The following is a 12717-nucleotide window of genomic DNA, read 5'->3' as shown; positions in this document are numbered from 1 at the left end:
AAGCCCTTAATTACAGATGCTACCAGATCCTGTGTAATCCTGACTATAGAGCCATGGTAGTTGAATTGTTTGTTTCTGGCAGCTATTAATATTTTCTCTTTCACTTGGGAGTTTTAGAATTTGGCTAGAATATTCCTGGAAGTTTTTCTTTTGGGATCTCTTTCAGGAGGTGACCAGTGAATTCCCTCAATTTCTATTTTACCCTTTGATTCTAGGATCTCAGGGCAATTTTGCTGTATTATTTCTTGAAAAATGAAGTCTAGGCTCTTTTCCTGATTATGACTTTCAGGTAGTCCAATAATTTTTAAATTATTTCTTCTGGATCTGTTTTCAAGGTTGGTTATTTTGCCAATGAGTTATTTCACATTTTCTTCTAATTTTTGGCTTTTGGGGGAGAGTTTTATTTCTTCCTGATTTCTTGCGAAGTCATCAGCTTCCTTTAGTTCCATTCTGCATTTGAAGGAGTTATTTTCTTCAGAGAGCTTTTTAATCTCCTTATCCAGCTGTCCAATTCTGCTTTTTTAAGGCATTCTTCTCCTCATTTGCCTTTTGTTTTTTTCCATTTGTCCTAAATTGGTTTTTAGACATATTATTTTCTTTTAAGACTCTTTTTCATAGAAATATGGCAATAACATTTCAAAGTAATCATTCCCTCCTGGCCACCAAAATAATCACCCACATATTCCCATCACAACCAAAAAGAAAACTGTCTTAAATGAGAATGTTGTGCCATATAGCAATTAGCTAATTATTACATCCAATAAGGACTTGATTGTTTACAAGGAAGTTTTAAGAGGACATTTGATGCTTGTTATTCTCCTACCATGTTTCCACATTCAGGCACTCCTACCCTCTCCACCTTCAATTTTTCCATCTCTTGCTCTGGAGGCAGTAATCAAACCAACCCTATGATTTACTTCTAGAAAGACTATTTCAGTTGATTTCCTTATGACTGCACTTACCATTCCTCTAGCCTCCCAATTCGACTCCCATATATGTGTTGTCTTCTCCAAAAAGGTAAGCTCTCTAAGAATAGACATTGTCTGTCTTTTATATTACCACTTTTATATTACCACTATTAACACAGTGCCTAGAACATTAATCCTTAATTATTGATTTTCATTGATTCATTCAAATATTCAAAGAGTTCTTAGGAAAAAAAACTAGTTCTTTTTGAGACTCAACTAGCTACAATGAATAGAAGTTAGAAGGGAATAAATTTCATTTGGACATTAAAGAAAAATTCCTATCCATTTGAGGTATCCAAAAATCAGTATAGTCTGCCTGAGAGCAAAGAATTCATCATCACTGATGATATGTAAGTATTGGCTGGATGTTTACTTAACAGGGAAATTGTAAAGGAATTTAATCTTGGTAGCAGGTAGACTAGATGAGCTCTGAATACCTTCTAATTCTATGATCAAATACTGTGTGACATGTTAATTTTTAGGACATTAAAAATGGATTGTACTTTTCCTAGGACCAAAGCACCAAGGAATGTCAAATCCTAGATTAAGATTGAATACATTGAATTTTATTTTTTTTCATGTATTAAGCCAAATATGTTCCCTCGCTGATAGATCTGGTACTTTTTTCCTCCCTCAGGTTAAACATGGGCATGGGGTGTCTATTGCTCAATACCACATAGACAGAGGCTGTGTGATGTGTGAATTGTGAATTTACCTCTGAGACAAACACTTCTCAAGAATTATCCTGGATTGGTGCTATGATGGAGGAGCCAATGCCTATGGAGGAAAAGAGCCAGCCATCGAGTCCTCATCATGGTTCCCTCAGGAAGGTCATGGCAGCTGCCCTGGCCCTTGATGGAGAAGCCACATTGGGTCGAAGGAAGAAGAAAAAGAAGGAATCACGGCCAGAGTCTATTATTGTTTACCGATTAGAAAATGAGAAAGCAGATGAGGAACAAGAAGAATATGAAGAAGGAGAACGTTCAGTAGAGGAGGAAGGGGACAATTTTCTGGGACACCCTGTGGCTGAGGGTAAGTTTCTCTGGGGTTGGTGGTTTTTCCATCATTGAGAAAATGACCATTTAGTAAATCAACCAGTTTCTACTAGTTGGTTTATTTCTTTTAGAGGTGCTAAAGGGTTTGTATTCTTTCTAATATTTACTTAGAAAAGTAGGGGTGGCTGCTTGTAGCTTGATCTATTCAATACAAAAGTATACATTTTGTTTTTGACATAGCAGTTGCTTCCCAAAAGACACCCAACTGCACCTTCTCTCCAAGGTATATTTCCAGAAAACACCTAAGGGAATCAGCATGGCACTTTAAACCCAGTGACTCCGGAATCAGAGGACTTAGATTCAAATCCTAACTCTAATGCTCATCTGTATCACTTTGGACAAGTTATTTTACCTTCATGGATCTGTTTCTTCACTTGAGAAATGAGAGAGACCATAAGATGGTCTCTGAAGTCCCTTTACATGATTAATGATCCTAAAACCACCTAATAGGTTTTTGTGTCTGATAGCATGCCATTTTCTACATTGATATTTTATTATATATATATATATATATATATATATATATATATCAGTTTGTGTGTATATATATATATATATATATATCAAATATATTAAATAACAAAAAAAATGTGTCTTTTCACCTTGACTATAAGGTATTGCCATTGATTCTTCGCTTCACAGAGTTGAATTTTTTTTGCATTCTTCAAAGATAAGCATATTCCCACTGTCATACCCTACTCACTTCAGCAATTCTTAATCTATAGCCATCATTGTAGTAACCCCATTTTGTATCACTCTAATACTGTTTGCTTCATTAATTCTATCCCCCCCAACCAATCTATCTCAGCATCCTACTTCAAAGTAATTTGCCCTTGCTTTCTTGACCCAAATGCTTGTGCCAAAACTAGCAAACAGGCTTTTATCTTAAACCCTTTTCTTGCTCACTTATTCCATCTTCTCTCACTCACTAAGAACTGGTTTCCTCCAGACAACACAGGTCACCCTTTTCAGCATTAGTTCTACTTTCAGCCATTAATCCTGTTTGTAGCAGAGAAGGAGCTATATATTCCTTGTTCCTCATTGCCACTTCCAGATTTACTCTCTACCATCATCATTCAGGAACCTCTCCTCCTTTGAGGTTCAATTGATCTATAGTTATCAGTCAGTTAAGAAACTGATAGCTATCATCTACTAATTTCCCATATATTTTCCTTTCTTTCTCAATGATTTAATACCTGGTTCATCGTCTTCCTCCTCTTCTCTTACTATCATACTGGAGGACTTCAACATATCTATTAATTTTCTGTCTAACATCCTTATTTTCCAGTACTCCAACTTAATCATTTGCTATGACCCTTTTCTACTTCCTACCTCAGCTACAGTCATAGATATTCATATTCTTGACTTTATCATCATTCACAAGTGTTCTACTTTCATGTACATAATCATAATCCATTGTCATTCTACCTCTCCCTCCACCTTACAAACAACAATCCTGTTCTTCACCATCTCTGTGACCTTTAAAAGTTCTTTTTAGGTTGGTCTTTTTGTCTCAAGTATCATCACATTTTAGTGCATCCTCCACTCATCTTTCAAAATAATTTTCCTTTAAAGTAAAATTCTGAGTATGTCATACTCCCTCCCCTCATGCAATAATCTACAGTGGCTACCAGCTACCACAGATCTAAATATAAAATTCTCTTTAAACTTTTTAATGCATTTCAGGTAAATGAGGGGAAAGAGATTTAAAAGACCCAAATTTTTGTTGTAAAATTTTAAATTTTTTAAAGCAACAACTGAATCATTTAAATTATCTGACAAAATGAAAGTGGAAAAAGAAGTCACATAAGTATTCTGAAAGATATCCTAAAATACATAAATGATACATTCAAAATATTAAGTGGGAATGAGCAAGATAAGACAATCACAAGTCCAAAATAAGAAAACATGGAATCACAAAATCAAACTATATTTAAGAGATAATTTTTTTAAAAAATCAGGAGTAATGAAAAAAAATGAACACATTAGAAAATCAGTCAATTAAAATGACATAAAGTTCATATAGCATAAATAGCAGTCTGACTTTAGTGCAATTAAGTTCCTATCTTTAACAAAAGAGAAAGTCAAGTTTTAAAAACCTATATATCTATAAAGTCAAAAACAAAAGAAAAAACAAAGCAAAACAGTGAGTTCAGCTAAGTTGACAAACAATTTTTACTACAGCATTAAAGAATAAATAATTCACTTGCTTAATAGGCTTACCTAGTTTTTTTCCATGAGGGAAATACTAAATTATTAGGAGCTGTCATTATTAAGTTATTGACAAATTTTGTTATTAAATCTTTAAACTCAACTAAACTTATAGCACACCTTATGGTCCCTAAATTTAACACTGATAAGGCTGAAAAAGAAAACTATAGGTCAATGTATTTAAAGAATATCAGCTCAAAAATGGAAAATAAAATACTTCCAAATAGAGCATAACATGTTGTACACTCCCAAAATTATACAGCCATTAAGCAAGATTTATAAGTAGAATTTGAGAATGACTAACAAGTAATGACAATAATAAAACATATTGCTAAAATATAAACTAAAAACTATAACATCATACCACTAGATGCACAGAGATCCTTCAATAAAACATAGTACTGGGACGGCTAGGTGGCGCAGTGAATAGAGCACTGGCCCTGGAGTCAGAAGTCCCTGAGTTCAAATCCAGCCTCAGACACTTAATGATTACCTAGCTGTGTGGCCTTGGGCAAGCCACTTAACCCCATTGCCTTGCAAAAAAAAAAAACCCTAAAAAAATTTAAAAAATAAAACCTAGTACTTATGCTAAAACTTTTTTTTTACAGGAAGAGAAGGATCCTTCTTTTACAGGAAGAGAAGGAAAGTATATATTTAAAATCATTAGCTAATATTATAAACATGAAAAAATGCTAAAACAATGTCCGTTAAACTATTATTAAACAGGAATGTCCATTCTTGTTATTCCTAATTCACACCATTTTTAGAAAACATTTTCAAACAATAAGACATGAAAAAGAAAGTAAATGAGTAATCATTTACAAAGCATCATACTGAGTACCAAGTACCAAGATACCAAGAGAATATCCACTCCTTGCTTTCAAGGAACTCACACTTTAATTGAGGTAGACAATACATATAAAAGAGTTCAGTTGATGGAAAAGACTGGAAATAATAAGGGCGCAGCAGTTGGTCAGATGAAAAGGCCTAGATATAAGTATTAACTATGAAATATCTTCTGTGAATGATGCTATTCTCTATAAATGATGGGCAATTTATAAAACATAAAATGGTGATCATTTTGACTCTATTTTTTCCATTATAATAGGTATAAAATTGCATCTTAAGGTTGTTGATTTGTATTTACCTGATCACCAGGGAATTTAAGTTTCTTTTTAGTTTAGTAAATGCATTTCCTCCTTAGAAAACTATCTTCTAACAATTGTCCCATTGGGTAATATGTAGCATGGGTATTATAGGTATGCATGAGTTTTTTTTTCATGTTGTTTTGTTTCTTTTAGATTTTAAATGTCAGATTTTGTTTTTTTTATTAAGCATTTTTTCTCTATTCCATGTAAATTTTTTTAAACTTTGAGTTCTAAATTTTCTTCCTCCCTCTCCACTCCAACCCCATTGAGTTGACAAGTAATTCAATTTAGTATAGTTATGCAAAATATCTTTCCCTTTTAGTCATGTTGTGAAAGAAGATATTGCCAAAAAAACGCTCAAGAAAAAATAAAGTTAAAAAAAGAATGCTTAAATCTGTATTCAGACAACATCAGTTCTTTCTCTGGGGATGGATAGCATTTTTCATCATAAGTCCTTCAGAGTTGTCTTGTATGATTGTATTCCTGAGAATAGCTAAGTCTAAATGTCAGATGTTACTTGATAGGATTACCACAAGCATTTTTCCCAGTCTTTTTCTAGAAAATATTTGCAAAATATGATCGTTAACCAAAAATATGTGATGGCAATATGTGGTCCTAATTAGTATAGACTTGAATATCCTCACTGTCACCAGGAAAATAGGAATTTGTTTCTGCAAATGGGAGTCAAGGCATCTCGGTATCACAGTGGATGTAGTACTGAGCCTTTCCTTAAGAAAACTAATCTTCCTGTGTTCAAATCTTACCTCAGCCACTCACTAACTGTGTGATTGTGTGCAAATCACTTAAACCTGTTTTCTTCAGTTTCCTTACCTCTAGGATGAGCTGGGGAAGGAAATGACAAACCACTCTAGTATCTTTTTCAAGACAACCCCAAATGGGATCATGAAGAGTTGAACATGATTGATATGACTGAACAATAAACATGTGACTATAGTAGAGATAAAAGATGAAACCACATAAATATCTAAATTTTTGTAAACTGACAATAAATATAAAAATAAAATGATAAAGAAAAACAATTCCAAAAAACTTTTCAATGACTGACTAGCAATATTACTTTTCAAAATATACTATAAAAAATAATTACAGGCGGCTAAGTGGCGCAGTGGATAAAGCACCGGCCCTGGAGTCAGGAGTACCTGGGTTCAAATCCGGTCTCAGACACTTAATAATTACCTAGCTGTGTGGCCTTGGGCAAACCCCTTAACCCCATTTGCCTTGCAAAAACCTAAAGAAATAATAATTACAAAGACTAATACTAGAAAATAGAGAAATTAATTGAGTGAGAAAAACTAGAATATACAATGTTTGACAAATCCAGTCTCTAAATCCACTGGTGAATGGAATCATTATCCAAATAAAAATTACTACAAAAAATGGATAGTTCTATGATCACCTAAAAGTTTGTATCCACATTAAATAATATCACCACAGTGATCTAAAGTTGAATCCATAATCTAAAGATTGAAAAAAATTTAAAGCTGGAACAAAAAGTAGTAACATAATTGCTTTAGTGATGGAAGAAGATATTTTAGTCAAACAAATAGAAGAAAATTATTTGAAACAAAAATCGATGGGCTTGATTATTAAAAGATAAAATGATTTTGCATTATAAAAATGACTATAAATAGATTTGGAAAAATGTTGTGGTAGTTCTATCATATAAAATCTGATGTGCAAAATCTGAATGAATTGATATATCTCTATTAAATTGATATATCTCTATTAAATATATATATATATTTGTATACTCCCAAATAGAACAATTATGAAAGGACATGAACAAATACATTTCTAAAGAGGAAAGAAGATATTGCCAAAAGCATTAGTAATAAGGTGAAAAGATACATCAGTCTGCTAATAATTAGATAAATGCATATCAGCAAACCAGATAGTGACTAGGAGTAAGCATGAGATCAATGGAACACAGGTAAATCATGAGTTTATGAAATTCAATAGAGGCTTGGTACCATCACCAACAGTGACAACATCTCATATATCAGTAGGGAGTATACATCTTGGGAGAAGAGGAGGGAACAGACCCAAAGAGATCAGTTCAACTTCACCAGGAGGCTTAAAGCATTATATATATAATTATTTATCTAGCTAGCTAGCTATAAACCTTGACCACATATGTTTCTTACATATAGGATTATCAGCATGTGTTCCATCTTTCAACTGATATGTATGTATGCATGTTTGTGGGATGGTGTTCCATATTTCTATGGAGGAGACCATTTATTGTTGTTACATTTTTTTACTGTGATATTTCATTTTTCACTGCTTAGCACAGTGTCTTGTACTAGTAAGTACTTTATCAACATTGACTTATTGAAAAACCTTTGTTTTGAGGTAACCTCATTTTGTGGATTATTATTAAAAGTAAGCACATATAGGAGTAAGGGGTCATTAGGGATAGTTTGATGCAGTTGTAGTTTGATGTAGCTTGTCAGGATAGACCCTTGTGTAAATCTGAAGGAGGGAGAGTCTCTCTAGGCACTACATTTATTTGTTTACTAAACTGTTTTATAATGGGATTATAAAAATGTCATTGAACAAATAGATGGATGAAAATACTATGATTTTCAAATATTATTAGAAGTATTAAGTATACACACAAAATTAAGTGAAAGCAGAAAAGGGTCTCTTAATGTGTTGATTCTACTCTAGAAGGAAAAGTCAAAGATTGGAAATTCTGCAGCTCACATTCATCTAGTACTTAAAGATGTACACAACACTTTTCACAAAAACCACCCTAGAAGAGTCAATATCCCTGTTCTATATAGCAATGGGATGAATGACACACTGGTAATGTCATCTAATTTCTCTAATTAGGAAGTCAACAATTTCCTAAAACCAATCCTTCTAAGACTCAGTTGAAGAGAAAATGCTGACCTACATTCATTGAGAATGTTTGCACATTCAAGACTTTCATATACCAGTGAAATCACAAGTCCAGTCCTTTTCCCTGGACATGAATATACTGAGGCTCAAGGAGACTGATTGGCTGCTTTTGGTCCACAACCAGTCAATGTCAGAGCTGTGATTAACATCTACTTCTCCTAACAGTATACTTTTCTCACACACTGTCTCTCAATAATAATAGCTTATTTTAATATAATACTTTAAAATTTTACCAAGTAGAGAGTGTAACCTGCTATTTTTTATGATGAATTTACTGAATAATTCAACTCTTTCATGAATATAAGCTCTTACCAAAGCTAAATGTATTTCAGTTTTGGCAAATGTTTTCCCCACACAAATACAAAAGTCCACAGGTCTAGTTGAGCGAGGCTGATATTTTATGAGTGGCAATGTGAGGATAGATCTTGGGAAATTTCCATCTGAGAAATAGTAATGATGTGATGAAAATTCCAAGTGTCTGCCCTTGACCTTTTCTTCTCTTCCTTCTTCAGGTTTATGGAACATACCCCAAGACAGCCGTTATGTCACATTAACGGGTACTATCACTCGGGGAAAGAAAAAGGGTCAGATGGTAGATATCCATGTTACTTTAACAGAGAAGGAGTTGCAAGAATTGACCAAGTCTAAAGAGTTAGCAAATGATGTGGCACCAGAAGGAAAGAAGACCTGCCAAATAGGCGCAGACCAAGGTCCCCATGTGGTCTTGTGGACAATAGTCTGTCTGCCTGTGATTTTTGTCCTTTCTTTTATAGTTTCTTTCTATTATGGTACCATCACTTGGTACAACATTTTCCTGGTGTACAATGAGGAGAGGACCTTTTGGCACAAGATCTCCTGCTGCCCCTGCCTCATCCTTTTTTATCCAGTTCTCATCATGGCTGTGGCTTCTTCTCTGGGTCTCTATGCTGCTGTAGTTCAGCTTTCATGGTCCTGGGAAGCATGGTGGCTGGCTGCCCGAGACATGGAGAAGGGCTTCTGTGGTTGGCTCTGTAGCAAACTTGGCCTGGAAGACTGCTCACCCTATAGCATTGTTGAACTACTTGAGTCTGACAACATCTCTGGCAGTCTCTCCACCAAGGATCCCACCCAGGAGGAAGAAACCTCTGCTGTCTAACTGTCTCATTTCCCTCAGTTCCCTGTTCCCTTCCAGAGAGGGTCAACAGAATTACTCTTTATGTGCCATCTCAAAGCTATGAGTACACAAGAATAATACCTTGACCAGTGGCACCTTGCTTGTTCTTCTGAGTAAATTTAGCTTTCCCTGGACATTCTTTCTAGTAACTGCCTATTTTGGTGGCTCTAGCAAGAATCTTTTGGTGGAAAGGAGAGAGGAAATTAGAGATTGGATGACTAGGTTGGGAAATAGTATGCCAAGGCAACCTTTTTTCCCCTCTGCTCCAAAGTGATAACATCTGGAGAATAGAGGAAGATGAAGAGAATGACTTTCTGATAGCAGCATGAATCATATCTCAGTTCCTAATTCAGTTACATTCTTCAAATCTAATGCAGTATGTGACTCAGGTGATTCTTTGGGGAAGGATAATCCAAAGGTAACAAAGTTCTTTAAGAGAATTAGGGTAGAAAGAAAAATTGAGGGTCAAACATTTAGGAAGGGAACAATCATCACCCTTCACAGAGAAGCAATAGCAAATAACTTGAAATATAAAGTTACTCTCTTAGGGCTTTGAGAATTTAGCACTCAAAGATGATATTATTGATTTTTCTTTAAGCTATATATTACAGGAGATACTAGAGAAACAGCAGTGTGCACTTTGTAAATAGAGGTATAGAATATAATTTCCATAGAGTGGTGGGGTTGGGGGTGGGAAAGTACTTATATAAATAGCAGCCTAGCTCTCTTGGGGTGCAGATTGGAATTGCCCTTGCTAGATTTAATGAATATAGGGCCAAACAAAACAAGAAGCACACATGGTCATTTATCTGAAAAAATCAAAAGCTGTCTGGGAGAGTTGAGGCAATATACCTTTACAAATAGTCAGATCCTTTCTAGCAATAAATAATAGGTATCCTGGGGCATCTGATAGAAAACTTTAATTTGTCTTCCTGGCACCAAGAGGTTAATCACCCCAAATTAATGTCATTTAGGTCAATCAATGACCCTATAAAATGGACCACTTTTCCCTATCTCTTGCCTATGATTTATTTTTATTTATAAAATCTAACACTAAAAAAGTAAGTGAAGGATAGAATTGTTCATTCCTGTCCAGTGTAGCTCAGCATTCTTTGATATCCCTGCTCTTGGTCTATTTGGGATAATAGTTCAATGAAGATCATTCAGGGAATATCAGCCCTAGTTCTGGTGCTGAACCCCACACCCAAGGCAGACTGGGATATGATGGGGATTTAGGAGTTTTTTTAAAGTTTTAATTTTAGTTGGACATTTCTGAAGAGCAAAGATGTTAATTAACACTGGTGCTTTTTGTGTTTTTGCAGAATTTGGTACTCTCATGTAATAGTCAAAGAAAATAAAAAATATACATAATTTTAACATACAGACTTTGTGTTTTCAGTACTATGAGACTAGGTCTAAATGCTAAGGTCCAAAAATGAAAAGTACTATCAATATCATATGTTTACTTTAACAGGTCTTAGATTCTTTCGTGGTCCTTTCTTATTAACAATGACTTGCTAGAATCTGTTTGAAATGGATCTTTTTACTCAGTTCAGGTAGTTTCCTCCACCAAATCAATCCTTCCAGTCCTTCTGCTTTTGTAATAAAGTTTAAATGAATAAACTTGCCACACTTAGTATGGGAGAAAGCAATGTCTGGGATTATTCATAAATGTTAATTAATATAGGAAGATCAGACTGTTGCAAAGAACCTGGTTAATTATATTATTGTAAAGGCATAGTCAGAAAAACTTCAAGGATATAATTCAATTAAAACATTATTATCCCAGGAATTAGTTCTGAGAGCATCAGCAAGAAAAGCCAGAGCTAGGCCAGTGTCCTCTCCACTTAAGGAAGAGACCCCTAACTTTATTAAAAAGTTAAAAGTAAAAAGAAATAGGCTGGAAAGTGAGCAAATTTTAAAAAAACAAATCTGAACAACTTAGTGTAACTATGGTGGGCTGTACACCTTGGAATGCCAAACATATAATTGCCCCAAAAAATAATTTTATGGAGAACTCATACAGGGCAAGGACTCACAAGGGGATCAGAAGAAGCAATACCAAGACATTCTAAAGGTCTCATTGAAGAACTGTACAGCTTGGGAGACACTGGCACAGGACTGCCCAGTATGGCATGCCCTCATCAATGAGGGCACTGCACTCTATGAGAAAGGCAGAATTGAAACAGCTCAAAGGAAATGTGACATAGGTAAGTTTAGAATACCCCAAGTGTCCACATGGACTAATTGTGCCCAACTTGGGGTAGGGCATTCTGAGTTCATATTGGTCTGATCAGTCACAGTCAGACACGCTGTCATTTATAATTTTGGTCTTCAATACTTAAGGACAAGAACCAACTGAGAACAGTTAAAAAAAATTACTGAAGACGGTGGAAAGAGAACTGATCCTGGAGTCAGGAGGACCTGATTTCAAATCTGGCCTCAGACACTTAATAATTACTCAGCTGTGTGTCCATGGGCAAGTCACTTAACCCATTGCCTTGCAAAAAGCCAAACTTTGTTTTTTATATTACTGAAAAAAATAGCTCCTTAAAAAACAGAAGAGGCTAAATGGTAAATGGTAAAGAAAATCTACTGAAGAGAAGAACTTCTTAAAATGATTTGACAAAATGGAAATACATGCACAAAAACTCACTGAAGAAAAGAACTTCTTAAAAAGTAGAACTGGCAAAATAGAAAAGGTATAGAAAATAATTCTTTAAAAATTAGGAATGGGCAAATGGAAGCTAATGATTCCATAAGACAGCAAGAAACAATAAAACAAAATCATGAGAATGAAAAATATAGAAGAAAATGATGGAAAAAAGTTGACCTGGAAAATAGATCAAGGGGAGATAATTTAGAAGTATCAGACAATTTGAAAACCATGATCACAAAAAAATTTAGACATAATACTTCAAGAAATTATCAAGGAAGACTGCTCTGATATCCTTGAACCAAATGGCAATATGGAAATGGAAAGAATTGATCGATCACCTACTTAAAAATAACTTGAATTGGAAACTCTCAGGAATATTATAGCAAATTCCAGAGCTGTCAGGTAAAGGAGAAAATACTGCAAGCAGACAAAAAGAACAATTCAAACATGTTTACTAGGAATGTTCTCCAGCACTCCCTGCCCCAGAACATGCTTTGATCAACATGCTTCAGTTCAGTGTGCCTAGGAAGTTCCTTCCCCTGGTCTGATAGAGAAGATCTCAATTTAACCCTTTTCCCTTCAACCTCTAAGGTATTAG

General features: G+C 34.7%; 1 protein-coding gene across 1 annotated transcript; it reads left to right on the top strand.

The window, feature by feature from the left end:
• The first annotated feature begins 1626 nt into the window (after window positions 1-1626).
• On the top strand, window positions 1627-10091 carry TMEM169 (transmembrane protein 169). The gene is made up of 2 exons (XM_074192564.1): window positions 1627-2000; window positions 8820-10091. Exons 1-2 carry the CDS (start codon window positions 1727-1729, stop codon window positions 9440-9442), a joined length of 897 nt encoding a protein of 298 aa, XP_074048665.1. The 5' UTR covers window positions 1627-1726; the 3' UTR covers window positions 9443-10091.
• The last annotated feature ends 2626 nt before the right edge of the window (window positions 10092-12717 follow it).

The sequence above is a fragment of the Macrotis lagotis genome, chromosome 6 (genome assembly GCF_037893015.1).
Source record: "Macrotis lagotis isolate mMagLag1 chromosome 6, bilby.v1.9.chrom.fasta, whole genome shotgun sequence".
NCBI classification, from domain to species: domain Eukaryota; kingdom Metazoa; phylum Chordata; class Mammalia; order Peramelemorphia; family Peramelidae; genus Macrotis; species Macrotis lagotis.
The sequence above is the reverse complement of the archived record's forward strand: the minus strand, read 5'-3'. Positions and strand labels throughout refer to the sequence as shown.